Source organism: Sylvia atricapilla, chromosome 18 (assembly GCF_009819655.1).
Source record: "Sylvia atricapilla isolate bSylAtr1 chromosome 18, bSylAtr1.pri, whole genome shotgun sequence".
Lineage (NCBI taxonomy): Eukaryota > Metazoa > Chordata > Aves > Passeriformes > Sylviidae > Sylvia > Sylvia atricapilla.
This window is the reverse complement of record NC_089157.1, coordinates 8,610,808-8,625,539: the sequence shown is the minus strand read 5'-3', so window position 1 is coordinate 8,625,539 and position 14,732 is coordinate 8,610,808. Positions and strand designations below refer to the sequence as shown.

The 14,732-nt window shown below is 58.4% G+C and overlaps 1 protein-coding gene across 7 annotated transcripts in view; it reads right to left on the bottom strand.

The window, feature by feature from the left end:
- The window catches only part of BAIAP2 (BAR/IMD domain containing adaptor protein 2), a 38,532-nt gene that overhangs the window by 3,908 nt on the left and 19,892 nt on the right, over positions 1-14,732 (bottom strand). For 2 of the 7 annotated variants that reach the window (XM_066332313.1, XM_066332311.1), the window contains exons 7-13: positions 7,635-7,787; positions 5,986-6,213; positions 5,121-5,322; positions 4,481-4,682; positions 4,323-4,391; positions 3,971-4,133; positions 2,287-2,321 (exon numbers count right to left, since the gene is read on the bottom strand). In XM_066332313.1, the coding sequence (XP_066188410.1) occupies positions 2,287-2,321; positions 3,971-4,133; positions 4,323-4,391; positions 4,481-4,682; positions 5,121-5,322; positions 5,986-6,213; positions 7,635-7,787 (1,052 nt within the window). Of the gene's footprint in view, positions 1-551; positions 1,802-2,286; positions 2,322-3,662; positions 3,762-3,970; positions 4,134-4,322; positions 4,392-4,480; positions 4,683-5,120; positions 5,323-5,985; positions 6,214-7,634; positions 7,788-14,732 lie in introns of those variants that run through there. The other 5 variants (XM_066332317.1, XM_066332316.1, XM_066332312.1 and 2 more) reach the window with 5 other exon arrangements.

The following is a 14,732-nucleotide window of genomic DNA, read 5'->3' as shown; positions in this document are numbered from 1 at the left end:
GGTTAAAGGAGAGGCTTTAAGGGCCACGAGGCGGTGGCCACCCGGCCCGAGAGCCCGCTGGCCACCCCGCACGCAGCGCCGGCGGGCAGAGCGAACAGGAGGAAAAAGAAGAGAAAGGAGGAAAAGTGGTGTTTATTGAGTGGCTGGTGCTGTGAGGAGGGGAAGGAAGGGCACGGCCAGCCGGGGGCTGTGGGAGCGCAGCGGCCGGGCACGGCGGGGGCTGCGGAAGGGAGGGGGCGGCTTCCTTCCCCCCAAACCGGCCGTCACCGCTTTCCCAGCGCCGGGAAAGCGCAGCCGGAGCCTTGGCATGCGGGAGCAGGAGCAGCATCACCCCCTCAAGATGCTCATGGAGAGGGGACCCGGCTCTAAAGCAGCTGTCGCTGCTCCCGCTCAGCGAAGCTGTTTAGTGCCGGCGGGGCTGAGCGCACACAGGCAGCGTCCCCGGGGATGGAGCAGGGAACAAAAACACGGCCTGGGAATGCGCGGTGGGCGATGCAGGCGGTGAGGGCAGCACGCAGGCACGGCAGCCGAAAAAGACACCGAGGCCCAGCTCAATGCAATAAATAAAACTTTTATTCAAACAATAACTCAGTACAGGGCACAATTCTCTCTGGCTTTTAAAAAAAGGTTTTTCAGCACTTTACAATCTCCACACAGGCTTTGCTAGGCTGGGTTTGTGGTTGGTTTTTTTTTTTTTTTTTTTTTTTTTTTCCTCCTCTACATTCAGTCATTTATCGTGAAATATCCTGGGTTAAAAATCCTTAGCAAAATTCGGACATCGATGCAGGAGGGGCTCAGAACAGCGTGCCCGAAGGCGAGGAGATAACCCAAAAACTGGTCCGGGTCGGGGGAGGGGGGGGGGCAGTCTATTGCCAGCAATGTCCCAGTAAACAGGCAATGTCAGAGGTCTTAAAAATCACATCAGAAAAAAGCGTGAACAGCTTTGCAGTGGAGACGGCCACGGGCACTGGGAGGGCTAGGGCCGGGCTAGTGCAGGAGCGGGACCCCCAGTGTGGGGTGGGAGCCCCCCGGGCACTGCCGAGCGCCGGGGCTGCCTCGCTCAAGCCTGGTTTGGGGATGCGAGCAGCCCCCGGAGCCCCAGCCCTAACGTGAGGTAACAATACCTTGCTACAAAAAATATATATATATATATTTATAAAACAACCAGGAGTAAACCCTTCTGGGGGATGGGGGGTTCCCACGGCCGGCAGGACCCCAGGGCAGAAGCAGCCCTTTCCCCGGGGCGGGAGCTCTGTGCCATCCGCTTCTCCCAAAGCCACCGCGGTGGGATGGAAGCGGATCGGGCCGAGGGGGAGGAGCGGGGACGCTGCCACCCCTCCGGGAACGGCATCCCGGGCGCGGGCATCCCGGATGCTCAGTAACAGTACGGACACCAGAGGCCATGCATATGTGATCCAGTCTGGGAGTTTGGTCCAGGCTCGTGCGGGGCGGCCGGCGCGGCCCCTGGGGGGGACAGTGCATCGCTAACATCACACGGGAGGACAAACACCGGGTCCCACTAAGTGACAACTGCACCTGGGCTGTGAGCACAGACCTGGCAGCAGTTTCTGCTCCAAAAAGGCTTCAGAAACAAGGGCACTGTGAACACCAGGGAGGGGTGAGAAGCACCATGGTTTCCTTGAAGATCACAAGTTTCAAATCCAAAAGAAGTAGAGAAAGAGAAACGAAAGGGAAGGGGGGAAAAAAAAGGGGGGAAAGAAGCAGAAAGCTCTTCCAAGCAGCAAGGGGCCGCTGCGAGCCCAGGTGTCCTCACACCGTTGATACCAAACTGCCACTGCCGCTGCGGAACAAAGCACAGAGATGCCAGAGTGGCCGCGGGGCAGCACCGAGCCGGGAGCCCAGCTCCCCTCCCGGCACCGCGGGACCCAGCACGGACGGGACGGGCGGCGAGCTCCACCCAGCCACGGGCTTGGCTTAGCCCCGAGAGCGAGGTGGGGCAGCTCCGAGGCAGAGGGGATGGAGAAGGTGCCGGGGAAAGACCCCGGAGTGGGGGTTCTCCGTGGCTTCACTATCCAGGCGTGAGCCTGGAGGAGGTAGGGAGATGTGAGTCCCTGGAGGAGCACGAGGCTAGGGACACCAGGCTGGCCCTGGGACCTGCCCTCCCTGGGTCCCCCCACGCTCACAGATGAGACCTGGCCCCAGCCCAGCCACTGCCAGTCCCCGGGGAACCCATGCAGGGACCCCTGTGGGGGCACAGCCCCATGGCTTTGCCCACAGCCAACACCAACAGTTCACAGGGAATGTGACAGGAAGGTGACATCTTACCTGCTGACAGACCTCGTCCCGTAGTCATCGAGACCCTGTGGAGAGGAGGGGAGGAAGCACAGTGAGGGACGTGTGGGCTGTGCCTGCTCAGGGGCCACCAGAGGGTCACACGAACAAACCAAAGTGCATCAGGAGCCAGGGCCAAGAGCTGATGCATTTGGAGAGGAAAGGGAGATATGGAGATGACTGGAGTGGGATTCAGACAGCAGGGAGTGAAGTTGCACCACTCTGTAGAATTTATCTGGCCAGACATGGAAAGGCAACTGCTGGGAGAGCCCTGCTCTGCCCTGCCCAGCCCCTCTGAGGAACAGAGCTCTGCTGCTCTGAGATGCTGAGACTGCTGGAAAGAGACTGCACGACTGAGAGACACCAGTGAAATGTTCTGTGGAAAGAGGGGTTGTCTGTATTCACTCCCACCAGAAACCCACAGGGTTTTGGACCATTTTCTCCTTTAGCCGGTGCTGAGCAGGCCTTGTGGGGAGGGACCGAGGGGCAGACAGGGACCAGGCCTGGAGAACACCCCTCAAGGACATCCCTCCTTGAGCAAGGGCCTGCCCTGGGATACAACTGGAGCAGCTCTGCTCTCCAGGACAAATGTGGGAGCAGTCCAGGGAAGAGGGGGAGTGTCTGGCCTTTGAGCCGGCCGTGCAGCAGCGACCAGAGACACACATTCCCACCTTCCCAGGAATGCTCCCAGTCACAAAATACCAACCCCAGCAGCAAATCCTGCTGGAAAAACCCCAGCAAGGCAGCAAGAAGTGGGGCTGTGCTTCCACCCCACTTCCTGCAGAGAGGACCAGATCCCAGCTGATACGCCCTGTCAAAGGGTCGGTGCTGACTGCCCTTCTCTCTCCTTTCTCATCCTCTCCCCATCAGCCAGCACGTGATGCCAGTGTGGCTCATCCCCCTGTGCTCATTCTGGTGGGAGAGCTCCACTACACCAGTAGCTCCTGGTTTAGGCTGATCCTATCTGCTCGTGCATCCTCCCTGGCTTGTTATCCAAGAAGCCCTGGGCTTGCTTTGGACTCTCTGGAATCCTGTCCAGGATCTGCCCCAGTGTCCCCATGGGACTGTCACCGGCTTGAATTAGCATGTGCCAGAGAAAACACTTCCAGCTGCCTGTGAGCAGCCTGTTTCTGGTGGGAGACTCCCATGGAGTCGGCAAGTGTTATCCTTTGGGGGTTTACGGGGCCGTTTTGTGCCACTGCCCCCCGTGCCTCGCCCGTTCCCTCCCCATCCATCAGCTCCCTGCATCCCTTCACCCCAGGAGAGGTGCTGGGCAGGAGCAGGGTCCAGGCAAGGCACGTGGATCACCAGGCACAAAACAGCCAAACTTCCATAAATCCCAAGGGAAACATTGCAAGCGTCGGACTTACAGCTGTCGACCTAGTGTAAGGCTTGTAGTGAGCGGAGGGTGCTTGGCAGAGGCCACTGGAATAGTCTTTAATTGCACACCCATAGGGCATTAGGTAGTCCTAAAACAACGAACAGAGGTTGGAGAGCCGCCCTCGGCACCCCCACGCATCCGCAGCACACCAGGAACGCTCCCACTCATCCCATCCTGGGACAGGGAGCTGCAGACCCCTGGCCCCCACAGCAGGGAGTGTGCCCAGGGAGCTGTTCCAGCATCCCCCATTCCTCAAACATCCCCCCGGAGCGGGAGAAGCCGGCGGGAGAAGCTCACCTGGGAGAAGGCAGGCACGGCCACGCTGTACGGCCGCTGCTTGAAGGTGTTGCCGCCCTGTGCTGGGAAGGCCTGGGAGGCCATGCCGTAGTCTGGTGGCGGGATGGAGATGTCATCCTTGTCCAGGAGGTTGCCAGTGCTGCTGCTCTTCCCTTGCTGCAGGCTGGGGGGCCCAGAGGAGAAGCATCAGCTCCATGTAGAGACCCCCAGTCCACCCATCAACTCATGGCAAAAGCCACCCAGAAGCAGCAACCATCTCCCTGTGCTGTTATTCCTCAGAAGAATTCCTAAAGAGTTCCTAATTGCTATCCCAAGGACAGAGACTCCCTGTCACCCTGCACGATGCTCCTACCTGGTGTGGACACGCTCGCTGCCATCATTGTCAAGGACCCGTGTGTAGGAGAAAGGAAACCAGCCCCTCCTGAAAGGCAAAGGTGAGGATGAAGCCAAACCCAGGGTTTGCCCACGGAGGATCCAGAGCCTGCTCCCGAGGACACCCAGCGCACTCACATTTTGGTTTTCTCGCTCTCTCCGTAGTGCCAGCCATCCCTGGCCTCGGGCACCAGCAGTGTGATGAGGTCCCCCTCCTTGAAGCTCAGGAGGGTGCTGTTATCCCCGGCAGCGTGCGAGAAAATCGCCTGCACCCTCGTCCGGCCGTTCCTCTCGAGCCCGGCGGCCATGGAGCTGGAGCGTGGCAGTGTCTTGTTTTCAGCTAGGGGAACATAGACCAGTGGGTGCCCCGAATCCTTGACCCCAAGGATATCCCCAGGCACAGGACAGGCCCCCACCCTTCCTTATTTCAGCCCAGGTCACACTAAAACCATCAGTGCAACTCACACCTTCCCCCTCAACAAGCAGGGTCAGACTCTCGGCATCACCCACCAGCCATGGCAAAGGGAGCAGGTGACCTGTGCCAGATTCCACAAGGTTTTCCTCCTGGAAATCCTGTGAAACGGCAGGGCAGAGCCCACTCCAGCATTTTCTAATGCCCAGGCCAAGTGGCACGAGCAGCACCTGACACCGAGGGGATGCTCTGGGTGATTGTCCCCCTACCCCAGCACCCAATAACCATCCCCATCCAGATCTCTGGAACTCTCCTGCGGGCAGTGCCCAACACAGCCAGCTCCTGGCAGCAGGGCCGGGGCCTCACCTGAGGCGTAGCTGTTTTTCGGTGGCACGTTTTTGCGAACTGGGAGTGTATTGGAGTAAGAGTCACTCAGCTGCTTCTGAGGCTGGGGAGGAGATAAAGATTTGGGCTGTGCTGGCTTCATCTCAGACCAGTGGTTGTACCCGTCGCTGTCAGAGCCCGAGACTCCGTTCATCACTGGCATGGCCTCCTGCGCCGACATGCGCTGCGAGAGAGGAGGGGAGGGGGACACGGGGGTGGCTTCATTAGGGCATCCCCCTGCAGCTCCAGGGCATCCCCCTGCAGCTCCCCACTGTGACACAGCTCCAGGGAGAGAGGCAAATCGGAGCTTTGTCCTCTTGGGTTTAGTTCCCACCCAAACCAAACTGCTCTGCGGGGAGCAGTGGGGTCACGTCCATGGTATTTTACTGCTCTGAGCTCCCCTGCACCTGCCAATGCCCTGCTGAGCTCTACTGCTCAGCTCGTGCCCCTACATCAGGGGGACACCCTCTTCTGAAGGGTCCTTCATCCCAAGGGTCACTCCAGGCCTTTCTCCCGCAGTTACTGGGGTAACCTGGGTTCAGCCCCACAGCTCAGGGTCCAGCCTGGACAGGCAGGTCCAATTCCTGGGTTCCCCAAACAGCCCCTGGGAGCCCCTCCTCTGCCAGAGCTCAGTGACTCCAGCAGGATGAGGTGGGACAGGCTGCCTTTCCCCAGGCCAGGCCCCTTCCCACACCCCAGGATGGCACAGCACGGAGCTGCCCATCCCTGCCAGTAGTGACAGTCCATCCAGGGGCGACTTGCCGAGGACAGCGGTGACACCGGCCTGGGCTCATCCCTCCGGCTTTGCTCAGAAGGGCAGCACAGCTTCCACCACAGAGATACTTACTCCTACAAAAGGTGCCAGCTCCGGGGGGACAGGGAGAGGTTTGGCACCAGGGATGGGGTCAGAGATGATGAGGTTGGACTTGGATGTGGACAGAGGACTGGGCATAATGGTGCCATTGCTGCTGGCAGCCATCTGCTGCATCAGCTGTATGGCGCGGTCCGGGATCTTGTTGGGATCCGAGCAGGATTGCTGCCACAGCGGCAGCTTCTGCGTCAGCATCTCCTTCCCCTGCAAGAGCAAAAGGAGTCGTGAGGGCACAGGGGTGCAGGTGGTCAGCCCCTCTCCCTGGGCAGCACCACACAGATCCAGGGCTGAGCTGGTCTGGGACTGATCAATGGCTCTGTGCATGGCCGAGATAACACACAGGGGCATCCTTCTCCCAGGCTCTGATGGCAGCAGAGCCAGGAAGGTATCATGAAAAATGGGAATGAGGGGAGGAAAAGGTAATCCATTTCCCCAGTTTATTCCAAGATAATCTGTGTGCAGCATCTCCAGGCTGCAGGGAGCTGGGCAGGGAGCTGACCCCCACGTGGAGCAGAGAAATAAAACCAGCCTGAAAGCTTGGCAGGGCATAGCCCATGCTCCAGGCTGTGCCCAAATCCCAAGGGATGAGCTGCTTCCTTTGGGTGCTCAGCCCCAACAGCCTCCAGGCCTCTGTGCTGCATCCAAGCCCCACTGCTCCCTGCCTGCAGGACATCTGCTACCATGCTCCAAGGGGGAAATAGATGGAGCCAAACTTGTCCTTATTCATCCAAAATGTACCAGCATCCCGTTATCCCAAACCCCTCGAGGTCACTCCCCAGTATAGCCAAGGGTGACCTGATGTCTCTGCTGTGCCTCATCTGGAGATAAAATGCACTTCAGCATATCAAAATCCCTCTAAATCCAATTTCAAAGTCCCTGCACATTTCCCCGACACCAGCCAGAGGGTCCAGCCTCCTGATGCTGTGGAGCATCCTGCAGGAGCCATGGACAGAAGCAGGATGGAGTTTTTAGCAGGACACTCACCATGCTCTGGACAAGCCACCTGCAAAATCACCCTCTGTGTGCTGCTGCAGCAAGGTTTTGGTTCGTTCCTGCTGACCGCCAGCCCTGGGGGGTATTTTTCCCCTCCTGCACTAAGCTCACCAAGCCAAGTGTGGATCCATGCTGTGGATGTGCCAGGACAGAGCTGACTAATCCCAACTCCCTCTCCTGCTCCAGTGCCAAGCGTGGCGGTGACAGATGGCTGCTGTGAGCCACGGAGGGCGGTGGTGGGGAACAACCAGAACGGGAGCATGAGGCTGCAGGAGCAGCGCCGGCGTTCCCAGCCCTCGTCTGCACGGATTCTGCTCCAGCCCCAGGCAGGTGCTGCAGCTTTCCAGGCAGGCAGGGGGCAGCTCCAGCCCTGCTCCAGGACATGTGGGCAGCCACAGGCAGCAGGGATGTGGAGTTGCTACAGGCAGGAGGCATTTGGAGCTGCTGCTCCTGTTGGGGCATCTTCCCTGGAGTCACCTGCTGGTCCATCACCCCTTCGGTCCCCTGAGCTGCAGGGGCCACACCAGCCGTGGCTTTTGGGATATCAGGCTGTACTATGGGATGCAGCTTGAGCTGGGAGCACCCACCCAGTGATGGGGCAGCCAGGGCCAGCTCGGGCAGGTCTCACTCACCTTGGCGTGGTAGGTGATGGCGCTCTTGGCCACCGCGCACTGTTTCTCCACCAGGAAGCAGAACCGTCTCCTCTCTTCCGTCAGAGCTGTCTTGTAGCCATCCGAGACGTAGTTTTCCAGCTCCCCTTGCTTGTTGCTGATGGCTTCGATGTACTGGAACAGAGAGAGGAGCAGGGAGGGGGCCGCCGGCAGCGCTGCCCACCGGCACGGGGTGCAGCGGAGAGGGGCGGGCGGCGCGGGCGGGGACCCCGGCACGGGACACACACGTGTGCCTGCACAGCCCCCCCAGCCCGCCCTTACTCATCGGAGCCCCCCACGCAGAGGCGCTGACTCAGCCCGTGGGCTGCACGGGACGAGCTGTACCCGGCGGCCGCCCGCTCACCACCCGGGCTCGGAGGCGCTGCCGGGGGCCGGGGGCTGCCCCGATGGCCCCGGGACAGGCAGCAGTCCCCGCAGCCCCCGGCTCTGTCCTGCCACAGCACAAACCCGCGCGGCTCCCCTGCTGGCCGGGCTGTGCCGAATCCCTGCCCAGGATGGCACAGGGACCCTGCCACACACTGGGCCACCAGCGCCTCTCAAACTACCGGCACTGCCTCCGGTCTGTATTTACCACAGGGGACACAGAGGTGGTGCCAGGGCAGGGCCACACACTGGCACAGGACCCCTGGGATGTTCCCTGGTGCCACACCCTGCACTGGCAGACGCAGCGGCCCTGCCAGTGCCAGCAGCTGGAGGCTCCTCTGCTGGCTCCTGTTCTCCTGCTGTGACAGGTACCAGCATGGCTGTGCCACACTGGGCTCTGCCAGCACCACACGGGCTGCTCTGGGGGAACCCAGCTGCCCTGTGGGATGGAAAGGTGGCACAGGGGACTCCGGGGACCCTCAGGGCAGCACCAGCCTCCCTAAACACAGAACACACCAGGTGCCCCAAACTCCCTGACCCAGCCACCTTCTTCTCCCTTCATCCCTGTGGATGCTCCCAGCTTCCACCTGCCACATGGCACCAGGGAAACAGCCACCGAGGCTCTGAGAGCAGCACCTCTCACCCATCACTGTGACACTGTGACACCTCCTTGCCACCATCTCTACCCTAGGACAGTGGCACCACGACACTGGAAAGCCACAACACCTCCAGCCCAGGCACGGCTGGACCTGCTTCAGGCAGCCCAAGTTTCTCTGAGATGAGAATTAAACTGGAAATTCAGGGCCCAAAGCAGCTTTACTGCTTCTTCACGGTTATCAGTTATTTTTAGCATGCTACAATATTTATTAGCAGATACATAAAATGGAGCAAACCAACAAAAGGAGCAAGATTCAGTCACATCCCAGACTTCAAAGGGGGATTATTTTGGGGCTGGACCTGCTCCTGGCTCTCACCCTGCTTCAAGCACCCCCTGAGAGCAAACCCTAATGCCAGAGCCAGCAGGTTTTGGGTCTCCCCACATTGCACCAACCTAAGTGAGGGAAAGGGGGTCAGCGAGAAACGGATTCAAAACCCGGTTTTGCAACCAACAACCCTATTTCAAAGAGAATTTTTTTCCTCCAAAATGAGAAAATCCAGGGCTTACGCCTGTGGCCATGAGGAGAAAATAAGCGAAGGGAACCGAGCTGATGCCACTGGGCACACAAGTGGAAGTGGTGGAGGTTTTGGCATCCCCCTGAAGCAAGGATACAGGGCACAGCACTTGGAGAGCCAGGCAGCAGCCGGGCTGTGCCAGCACAGGGGCACTGGGGCCAGCCCAGCACAGGAGGAGGCGGCAGCAGCCCCGGGCACACAAAGCCCCTGGAGGAGCGATGCAGGCGGTCGGAGGAGGATGCGCTGGGGAAGGCAGCACGCCGCCTCCTCCCGGGTATTATTAGCCTGAGAACAGCACAGGGACAGAGCCCAGAGGCAGCAGCCTGGCAGCGGTGATGGGAGCTGGGGAATGGATGCCCCAGTGGCAGCCTGGAGAGTCCCCGGCCCCTCCAGCACAGCTCTGCAGTGGCTGGGATGGACCGAGCCCTGCTGCAATACCCAGCTGCATTAGGGCAGCCCCACAAGAAGCTTCTACCCAAGGGGAAGGGGCAGAGCCCCATTTCTGGAAGGGAAGCACAACCCTGAAATAGCAGGAGCACACACAGACCCCGATCCCCCAAAACTCATCCTGCTTAGTTTACTAACTGGGCCATCAAGAACGAGAAGGTGAGGAGTGAAAAGAGCTCAGCTCCAGCTAATTGGGTTCAGCAGCACAAGGCCCATTCCACCACGATTCCCTGTGGGATCACCATCCCCGGGTCGGGCAGTGCTGTGTCCCGGCAGGCGGGCGGACACAGCTCCAGCCCAGACACACCACAACACAGGGAGAAACCCTGATCTGAGCAGCGGGAGAGCTCCAGCTCTCACCAGGATTTAAATACGCAGGTAGAAGCCTTATTTACACCCCTGCTCTCAAGGCTGGTTTTGCAAGGCTCCTGCTAATTCCTGTGCTGGGGAAAGGCTTGTCTCAGCCAGTCGGAACACGCCGCTCCGCGAGCGCAGAGCCCACGCTCTAAACTTAGTACTCAGAGCTTTATATACTTTATGTAAATATGCTCCGTGTGCCATTGATTTATCCAGAGCCTTGATTTTACACGTTATTCCAACACAAAATGGCGAGCGACACTCCTTGTTCACGAGGTGGTTTTCAGTTTGGGTTTGCTCAGAATGACAGTGGGCTTTCAGATAACACCCAGAAAGGCAAATTTGAATAAAAAAGCCTGTTAAATACGCACGAGGGGAAAAGTAACAAAAAAGTAACACAAAGCACAGTGTAAGATTTTGGGACTGCACTCCAAGGAGAAGCTCTGCGTTACCCAGGAGTGAGGCTTCACCTGCAGCCCACCAGGATCTCAGGGCTGCTGCTCTCATCTCCATTCCCCAGAAATGGGGGAAATCTCAGCTACCCCACACTCTGAACCATAACACACACCTTTCTCATGGTGTTTGGCTTTCTTTGGCACAACCTGACCCCCTGTAAGGGCTGGGGGAAGGTGCTTCCCTGGCAGGCTCAGCAGCTTCCCCAAGACCCCACTGACAAGCATGAACCACTCGAGCACTGCATCGTAAATTGAAACCTTGATTGAGGTTGTCAGCTTCGAATTCAGATTTAAAGAATCATCTAAATAAAATCCCTAGTTCGAAGGAGGGAAAAGAAACCCCATTTGTGACCCAGGGAGGCAGCCAGGGCGGTGGTCGCACCCAAAGCCACAGCACACACCAGAGCCACCCAACAGCTCCAGAAAATCTTTTCTGGGTTTCTAGGTTGGAGAGGCCTCAAATAACTCCCCCGTGCCGCCCCCCCGCCTCCCGCATCCACTTCCAATTCACCGGGAGCCGCTGACCTAATTAGCAGTGTCAGCACGTGGCGGCGCCGGGCAGAGGCTTTGGCACAGCCTTTGGCACAGGCTGCTGCCGTGGGGCCGGGCTGGCACAGCCAGGGCTCCTGCCTGCTCCTGGGGCAGCCCCGGCTGTGGGGGCCCGACTGGGCACCCCCCAGAGCCGGGCACATTGGAGCCACGCCGGGCAGTCCCCGCTCCAAAGCCAATCCGAGTCCCCACCCCGGGTCAGATGGAGAGTTAGCAACACAAGCAGATGAAAAGGGAACGAGCTGCTGCCAAGCCCCAGCTCGAGCAGCCGCTGCTGTCCCGCACAGAAAGGCAGGGCACACAGCCCTGCCACCTCCCCAATGCCACGGTGACATCTCAAGGAGTGGAGTGGAGATCAAAGAGCAGCTGAGAAATGTCAAGCCCCCGAGTCGTGTGGAGCACACGCTGCTGTCAGCGCAGGTGGAGCAGCACCGAGCTCCAGCCGAGCCTTTGATAACCACAGCCTCGCTGGGAAATGAGTTCAACCCTCCCATCCCAGCCAGGATCCTGCAAACACAGCGAATACAAGCCAAGGGCAGCGCTGAGCTCTGCCACAGAAATCACCACCACGGATCCTTCTTAGATCCTTCACAGATGCTGACCAGGCTGAGCCAAGGACCAGCCCCAGGGACAAGAGGGGATGCCCAGCAGGCAGGAGCTGCCTTGGGGTCACCAGCACGGCACAGCCATGAGTTTTGGGGAGCAGAAAGCCAAAAGGAGCACGTGGCAGGCACACTTCCATCCAGCACCGGGAGGGGCACAGAGAGGGAGGGGCTGTGCCAACTCCAGCTCTCATCCCAAGGAGGGACTGGTCAGGGCCAGCGGCACAGCAGGATGTGTGGGAAAAGAGAAAGGAAAGGTCAGGAAAGAGAGAGGACTGTGCTGGATCGATGCAGCAGGCTGAAATACCTGGAAGGAGTAAACACACAGAGAAGGCAAGATTTGTTTAGGCAATCACAAGGGAGAATAGCTAGAAATGAGATAAGATAAGATAAAAAAGAAGTTAGGCTGATGAGCAAGGGAAGAGCATCTGAGCTGGGGAACAGACTCAAGGCAAACCTGCTGAAACCCCAGCACAGCACAGAGGCAAAATGAGCAGAGCAAGCAGCCAGGGATCCTCAGCCCAGGCAGCTTTTCCTCATTCCCAGAAATTGCTCCTTGAGAGGCAGCTGGCAGACCCTGGAGCAGCCTCGGGGGAGGCACCGTCCCCTCCTGGCTGCTGCAGCTCCCACACACGACCCAAGTGTGCCAGAGAGAGGGAGGGTGATGTGTCCAGCCAGGCACAGCAATGCTGGATCCGAGCCCGGGGCTGTCTGAGGCTCTTCCACAGCCGGGAAGCAGAGCAGAGCTTGGGATGAGCCCTGACCCAACTTCTCCTGCAATATGGGAAATGAAACAACAGCCCCACAGCGAGGAATGGCCACCACTGATCACTGCAGGACCCCAAACACATTTCCCTGCCTTCTGTGGGGACACTGACCCTCCATAGCCACAGAAGCCCCTCAGAACCACACAGGCACAGCAGAGCCCTGCACGTTTCCCAGGGAGAGGACAACCTCCCTTTGCCCTGCACAGCACCAGCACCCCCAGGCAGGAGAAGGGAAGGCCCTGGCCCCTGATGTGCTGCCCACCAGCCTCCCCCTCTTGGCTGCAGCCAGAGCTGCGTGGGGACGCCGGGACACGGCTGCTGATGGTTATCCAAGGTGATGGAAAAGGCAGAGCGGATCCTGGGGAGCCAACCCCAAGAGCCCGCGCGCTCCGGGGACGCCAGGCTGCCTCCCTCCCCCGGGAAGGGCTGTCTCCCCTCGTTATGGTCACATCTGCAGCAGCCCCAGCCCTGCCCTGCTGCTGCCCAGCCCCAGCCACGCACACATGTGGTGTTACATAAAATCCAGAGAGGAAAGCTCCAGCTGGCTCTGCAGGAGCTTCACCTTCTCCTGCCTGGAATGTTCCTTCCATGCAGGAACTCCCCGGATCAGCACCTCAGTGCACAGGTTTGGTACCCAAACGCTCATGACACAGCCCTGAGCTGCACGGGCATGTCCAGGGATAGGGCTGCTCTGGGCACCCTCTCCCTTCACAGGGAAGAATTTCTCCCCAGTATCCCATCTAACCCTGTCCTCTGGCAGGAGGAAGCCGTTCCCCACTGTCCTGTCACTCCATCCCTTCTCCAAAGTCCCTCTCCAGCCCTCTTGGAGCCTCTTTAGATGCTGGAAGGAGCTTCTCTTCTCTTGCTGGGTTTGGGCACATGTCCTCCCTCAGCCTAAATCCCAGTCAAACCTGGAGAGAGTCACCTGGAGCCGCTGAGCTTTGAGTCCTTCCCTGTTTGACTTTCACATAAACTCCTAACCTGGTTTGTGCAAACTCCCTGTCATTTGGAGCTTCCTGACCTACACCTAAAATTATTTCTCCTGATGGGAATATCCAAATGAGGTTTCAATGACAAAAGTTTATAAAACCCCACAGGTTATTTGGCACAGTGGTACTTAACGCTTAAAACGTTCCCATGGGAGCAGGGGTGGGTGAAGGCAGAGGCTGAGCTCGGCCCCCACTGCCCACCCAGGGTCACCCACTGTCACCTGGGTCAGGCACAGCCTTTCAGGACAAACACCCAGCCCCAGCATTGCTATTTAGGCTGAATTACAGCCAGTTTTGTCTCAGCCCGACGCAGAAATCCAATTGCTCACAGCGCTAATATGATTTGATAAATACTTTGAACCAACATAACTTCATTGCTGAGCTGCTGATTCAATCCAGGTCCCAAACCCATCATGACCTTGATTTCACGGCCTGATCACAACCAGCCTTTAATTGAATTACAGCACTTGAGCTTCCGTGGTGATTGTTTAATCTTAATATTGTTTTCATTCTTCTTCATCAGAGATGTGAAGTGAGAGGAATTGGGTTTTTCTCCCCGTTTTCAGCACAGGTCAAACCCCATCTCAGTCACTCCACGAGGAAGATGAGCCACGTGAGGCTCTCAGCCCTCACTCCTTGTGTGGAACAGCAGCTCGGGACTGATTCACAAGGAATAAAAGCCTGGCTCAATGTGACACTCAGCAGCAAGAACCCCCAACCACAGCATCACTCCTGTCCACTGCAAACAGGGTTTGGGAGCTGGGAAATCACTCCTGCAGCCTGGTGGCACTTGGAGCTGGTTTAGAGCTACGTGAGCCTGGGCTGCAAACCACGAGGTGTTTTAACTCCTCAGTCACTTAATGCTGCAGCATTCATCCCTGTCTGGAAAAGTCCATAAAACCAGCAGGAGACAGTGGCCAAGTGATGTGAGGCTTGCAGACAAGCCTGGAGCAGCTCACTCCATGCAACGAGGGGCTGATGCAGCTCAGGAGAAGCCTCCTGCAAGAGCATCACACCCCCTCAACCCTCTGTTCCAAAGCTACTGCTCCCCAGCCATTGCTGCGTTCACTCCTTGTGCTGAACTCCAGGATTTATTGCTGCTTTAAAAGGGGGAACAGCTGAATTAAACAGGTGAGAGGTTTGGGCTGCTGCACTGGGCTCTCTGGTGGATTTAACAGTGTGGAAACACAGCCACGCTGGTGGCCCTGCCCAAGCCAGAGCCTGGGTGGCCCCAAACCTGCTGCCACCCTGACCAACGTTACATAAACCCCGAGGTCCCTGCAGGACAGTCCTGCTGCTGCCACCACGTGTCTCACCCACCCGCCTCACTGGCAGGTGATGACAAGATGTGGTCACT